Genomic DNA, 6373 nt, shown 5'->3' with positions numbered 1-6373 from the left:
AATGATGAAGGCTGGTAATTTCTTGATACTATATTTGATAAGTATTTGAAGATGTAAATTTTATAAAAGGGCTTAAAAGATTTTTTTTATATAGATGTAGATTGATGAAATTATAGAGAAGACTGGGGATTCAAAGTTTTGTACTTTGCTGAAGTGGTAAAGATTTTGGCTTACTTGAAGTATTATTTGAATGAATAATGTTTATTAATATGGAGAAGATGGATTGTTTATATCTAAAAGAAGCATAGAGTGGTGGAATATAATTTAAGTTTTTAGTAAATTTGCTTTTTTCTTTTTCTTTTATATTTTACCTACTCATGTAGAATAATATACTTTGTGGAGTTAGAGATATTAATATTTCTTTACTTATATTTGAATATTATCCTGGGATTAGGTTTGGGAAGTCCGGGGGGGTGGGGGGGGGGTTTTCTTACAGTATTGTGTAATATTTGTGATGTTTTTTTCTATGATGAAAAATAATAAAAATTTTATATTGGAAAAAAAAAAAAAAAAGCGTAAGTGATAAGCTATTTGCAAGCTGCTTCTTATGTTACCTGCAGCTGCATAATCAACCCATCTTCTACTTCCTTTTCTCACTCACCTCTTCCTCCCAACTCACTGCAATTTAATCCTACATCAGTCTGGTCTCTCTATGGATCTGATGAAATGAGCTATATCTCACAAAACCTTACACTTTTTAATAACATTTGTTAGTCAAAATAGGTGTTACCAGATTCTGGTTCTTTTGTCCAGGACAGATGACTGTGTATGAAATGAGACAGTTGTGTCTAGGAAATTTTTATCTATACAATAACTCATAGAAAAACTATGACGTATAATGACTGCTCATATTTTTACACACACACACCCCAACTAAAGAAAATTCCAAGTAAATGAGAGGGGGAAAAAACTGTACCAGAACCTAGTGTGGTTTTAATGGCCAGAAGTTGACAATGTAGTTTATAGCAGTAGCTTCTCTACCTGCTAATACATATGTGTGTTGTACAAAGTGCACCTGGGTGCAAATATTTCATTGGTTTGTAGTCTCCATGCCTGGATAGTAGAGAAGAAAAAGTTGGAAGAAAGGGGGACAAAGTGTCAAAGCTTTTAGTGGAGTCCTTGCCATTCTATTATCAGCGGCTCCCAACCTTTTCTATACCCCGCACCCCTAGAACGCTTCTGATATATTCTTGCACCCCTTACAAGAGTTCAAAATAAAGGCAACGAATTATGCATATACATTATAATTTTGAAAACCCAAGTTTTCGCACCCCCTGGAATACTGTCTTGCACTCACAGGGGGTGCAAGCATCTCCGGTTGGGAACCCCTGCTATTATGATATGCGATCATGAAAAATATTATTTATCACAATCCAACTTCATAAAAAAAAGAAATGGAATCAGGCAAAAGAACCAAATTCTGTTGACAGAAGTGAGCGGCTGAACTTTACCTGGTGGGAGACCCATGAGTAGACAGATTCCTAAGAAATAACATGCCTAGCAGATGAGATTAATACCTGAATGTCTTGCCCTCTGAGGTAGCCTGTAGTGTCATTTTGATCAGGAAAATTGTGGTTGCTTTGATATTTTAAAAATAGGCTTAGCAGACCAGTCTCACGGGGGTTTACACAGAAGCAATTCCTACGTGTTTAGTTTTTCTTGATACATTATTGACACATTAAAAGAGAGGAGAAAAAGAATAGCAGAGAAAAGAAATGGCCCAGGTACTATCTATTGCTTTTGCAAATCATCTAATCTTTTAACCCCTGTAGGTTACTAATTATTCATAGAAAAATGATTCCATAAGAATTATGAGTCATTTCCTCAATTTGATAATCAGAAATGGTGAATGCTACTGCATTTCAGTCATGTGGGGAAGTGCAAGATTCTGGCTTTATTTGCATTCTCATGACATAACCATAAACTAGAGAGAACCCATGTTTGATCAGAATGCAACTTTTTCTGGGCAACAAAGGGCGTTTCCTGGTGATCATTAGATAATGAGTTTAATGAACTCCATTATGGCTAGCCAGTCTAATTTAATATGTACAATCCATTTGAATGCATGAAAGTGCAACATCATGCTAGGGTGGACTATATAATGTGCCAAAGATCAGAAGAAGTTCAAAGTATTACAGATGGATAACAGCACCGAGTGCAGACATGAGCTTCCATGATCAAGAACTGCTTAAGAATAGCCACGGTAGTTAAATCTCAGTTTTGTCTTGTAAATGGAAGAATACAGGTAGTCCTCAATGTATGACTACAATTGAGCTCAAAATTTTCTGTTGCTAAGCGAGATCATTGTTAAGTGAGTTTGGCCCCATTTTACGACTTTGTTTGCCAGAGTTGTTAAGATACTAACATGATTATAAAGAGAATCTTGCTTCCCATTGGCTTTCTTGTCAGAAGATGTCAAAAGGTGATCACATGGCCCCCGGACATTGCAACCGCCATTAAGTACGAGCCAGTTGACAAGCATCTGAATTTTGATTACATGATTATGGGGACACTATAATGGTTGGAAATGGACATACGTCACTTTTTTCAGTGCCGTTGTAATTCTGAACCATCATTAATTAAATGGTTGTAAGTTGAGGATTACCTGTGTTCCATTACAAGATTGATGAAAGCCAATTGTCGCAAGACTAATATTTTAGGTTATAAAATAGAAGACAAAGAGAATCTCAGTGTGTAAACTGGGCAAAGTGAGCAAAGGGTATATGTGTGTGCATGTGAGTGCATGTAACATGCAACACTTTTTGTATTCTACAGCTAATTATTTTTTTTGCTTCTGTTTGCTTGCTACTTCTCCCTTTATCTTTTTCACATTGGGAACTCTTCCTAGACTTTCAAGGGAAATTCAAGGGAACCAGAATAATCTGATCGTTTTTGGTAGTTATCTAATTTATACAAACCTTCTGTTTATATTAGTTGTGAAAATTGTACTGATCAACACGCTTAAACTGAGAAATATGTTGAAGGGGCAACTGCATTTAAACTTTGATTCAATTGTTTATCGCTGCTGTCTGCAGTGATTGTGCTTGCCAAGATCCCAAAAGGGGAGGGGAAAGGTTCTTTACAATTACCCTTTCCCAAGACAAAACACTGGTTACATGCCAAAGGCCAAGGACCAATGAGTACATACTGTATGTGTGTGTGTGTGCGCGCACATGCGGGTAGAAATTTAAGCTCCAGCAAAAGGGAAAGGAGATAATTTTACAAGGGAAATTCAAGGGAACCAGAATAATCTGATCGTTGTGATTATTCTGAACTCACCAAGAACTCACCAATTGCTGGGCTTCTTGCTGAGGGACACTGGAGAGCTGCGTATCAGGTTGCTGAGAAGGTACCGGTATGTGAGCAGGTTCAGGCCCTGGAGAGCTTTGGCTGTGAGATGGCTGTCAGTGAAAGGTGGGGCGAAGAGATTAGTTTGGAGAGAAACAGTACAGAAAAGCAAATCAGAAGCTGAGCGTTTTGGGGATGAGTGCACCATTTAGCACTGGACGTAAGAAATTACTCTTAAAAGGACATGATGGTTTTCTACGCTGAAGATATGGTGTACCATTCATAGCTTCACTGAAACCATCATTAATTTAGCACCTATTTTGATCGCTCTCAAGATGAGAAGCATGGACTCCATTAATCTAATGAATTAATGAATCAACTGATCTCACAGATTAAAAAAAAACCCAGTCCCCAAGTCTTTCCCTTCTATTATAACTATATGCATATACATTTAATAAATATAAGCATATAAATTTAATAAACGTAAGCATACAAATTTAATAAATAGAAGAATCAAATAGATGTTTAAAAAGATCAAATGATCAATGACCAGTAAACACATAATAATCATTGTCTGAATGGCCTCACAATACATGCATCTGGTTTATCTACATCAATTAATCTGCTCTAAAGTTACCTTTTCTCAGTCCCTCTTCCCTAACACTCTGATGGGTAAATCAACACTTTGCTATATATGTGCATGCAAAGATTTTTCCCTTGTATATTCAGTGAATGATACTAAATAATAATTGTTTAGTAGCAAGAGCAGACAATATACTCCCACCTGCCCTGTTCTTCTGGTATCTCTGCCTCAAGGATGGACCAAACAAAAAAAAATTGGGTTGCTTGGGGCATGGATTTCCTTCATTCACTCATTCATCCATTCATCCATCCATCCATCCATCCACCCACCCACCTACCCACCTACCCACCCACCCACTCACTCACTCACTCATTCATTTTTCCTATTTTTTTAACTGCCCATCTTGGGAGACCATGAAAACCCATTCTGTTCATCTGAATGGGCTCTCCTTAACAAAAGAAAGAAGTCATCTCATCTTAGATGAGCTGGAACAGAGTTAAGAAGTCCTCCTCTAGGTCTTTCTCAACCTGACGTCCTTTTCATTGGACTATGACTCCATCATCTCCAACCCTCAGCATTTGGACAGAGCAGTTGTAATCCACAGACAGATAAACATATATATTGTACGTACACTGGGCATGGGCTCAGAGTCCTTTGACCCTACTGAGTTGTTCTAAATAAAATGATGTATGGTAGCCAAATATATTAGTGTTTTTTTTCAATACTTACATGGTATCTTTCACTATAATTATCTTTAGGACAGTTTACTTAGGAAAGAGCAACATATTAAGTAAATGGCCCCAGTTCCTCATTATTTGTTGAGTTGCTCTATTAAAAGATGGCCAATAACCTCCTCTCCTACTTCTTTTTTTCACATCAATAATGGAAATTTTACAAAATTACATTGATTAGGAATGGAGCAAGAAACTGTTTTGTCTTTATGGCAGCCTGTTCACAGCCTATTTCAAGCAATAGACAGGATAGAATTATCTTAATTATGAATTGCTGTTTTTATATAATGGTTATTTTGGGCATTCAAATTCTGAGTAGGCTCAGAGCTACTGTTTAATTAAATCAAATTACTGCATTGAACGTTAAGCTTTCTTCTCCAAAGTAGAAAATCTGTGTCAGCCACACACACCAAATTGCTATACTATCTGAGGTGGGAGCCCGACTGATGACCTTCTTGCCTTACCTCGACAGAGGGGAGGGGGTCAGGTGGGGCTGGACCAGGAAGATAAAGGGAGGGCAGGGAGGCATTGTGGGCCTGGAGGCTGGATCCCTTGTTCTGGTCCATGGAGGTTGAGGAGGAAGGCCGAGTTGAGCCACCTGTCAGTGAGTGGTGCAGAGCCCCCGTTCGTCCTAAACTGTGGGTTTTGCTCTCCCGACGCTGGTACTCTATGGGCGACTGCAGTGCTGGGTAGGGAAAAAAACAATAGAAACAGACTTTGAACAATGGGGTCAACCTGGGAACATAAAATAATGTACATGCCAAAAAGAAGTTGTATGGTGTTCACCGAGAATAACAAGAAACCCTTTCTGAACCAAGAGGTAACTTCATTGAGTAAAATTACTACATGATGATTTGCCTGTCTGAATTAGCCATCCATAGATTAGGCTTATCTGTACCCTAACATCATCTACCGATTGCTCCCCTGACTAATGTACTGAGGTGGCTACTGGAGAAGGCTGGAGAGCGAGGACCCTGATCATTTTTGAGTGATCATTCTGTAAATTGCTCAGAGTCACTTAGGTGAGATGGGTGATGTAGAAAATTGATAAATAAAAATAAAATAACTTTTCTTAGACTTTAACAATAGATTTCTTGTTGCTGGCATCTTTGGTGAGATTGGGTTTATTTGATCTGAAGTAGCATAATTTTGGGGATAAATACAGTTTAAAACGTCATTGCCCCGCAACCCAAAACAATGGAATTCTCAAAAAATCAGATTTATATTTCCTCCTCTCCCTTCTTCTCCAGTTTCCCCCTTTCTTTAACAAGATGGAAAGTGTCTGTACTCCATCAGCTGTTTGCCCAAATAGGACTGCTGAGTTCTAGCACTTTTAATACCTTGCGAAAAGTTAGACAATCTACAAATCAGAGTTACTGTCAGAGCCAAGGTAGCTACACTGCATTCCCTTATATCTCCTTCAAATCCTGTTTTATCTAATCATCCTTTCTTTTCTTTCTACCTCAGCACAATTTCAGATTTTATTTTATGTCATTGGTTGACATCACCCAGAGAAATAACTTCCTTTGGGAAGGCAGTGCTTTTTTTTTTCCAGCTCAAGGATTCTCTAAATCAGCGGTTCTCAACCTATGGGTCGCGACCCCATTTGGGGTCGATCGACCATTTCACGGGGGTCGCCAAGCAAGGCTGTCCGCCATTTTTTCCCCCTTTTCCGGTGGGTGCCTTACCTCCCTTGAGCTGGGCCAGCTGGTGGTCGGCCTGCTCCGTCTCTGCCGCTTGCCAGCTACGCCTCGGCCGGCGCAGGGGGCGG

The 6373-nt window shown here is 38.8% G+C and overlaps 1 protein-coding gene across 1 annotated transcript in view; it reads right to left on the bottom strand.

Moving 5' to 3' along the window:
• ARHGEF25 (Rho guanine nucleotide exchange factor 25) overlaps nucleotides 1-6373 on the bottom strand; it is a 56337-nt gene that overhangs the window by 3089 nt on the left and 46875 nt on the right. The window contains exons 14-15 of the mRNA XM_015823982.1: nucleotides 5067-5287; nucleotides 3291-3401 (exon numbers count right to left, since the gene is read on the bottom strand). Of these exons, the coding sequence (XP_015679468.1) occupies nucleotides 3291-3401; nucleotides 5067-5287 (332 nt within the window). The remainder of the gene's footprint in view (nucleotides 1-3290; nucleotides 3402-5066; nucleotides 5288-6373) is intronic.

Source organism: Protobothrops mucrosquamatus, unplaced genomic scaffold, assembly GCF_001527695.2.
Source record: "Protobothrops mucrosquamatus isolate PMUCROS unplaced genomic scaffold, P.Mucros_1.0 scaffold2064, whole genome shotgun sequence".
Taxonomy (NCBI): domain Eukaryota; kingdom Metazoa; phylum Chordata; class Lepidosauria; order Squamata; family Viperidae; genus Protobothrops; species Protobothrops mucrosquamatus.
Note: the sequence above shows the minus strand (reverse complement) of the source record. Positions and strands in the feature narration are given on the sequence as shown.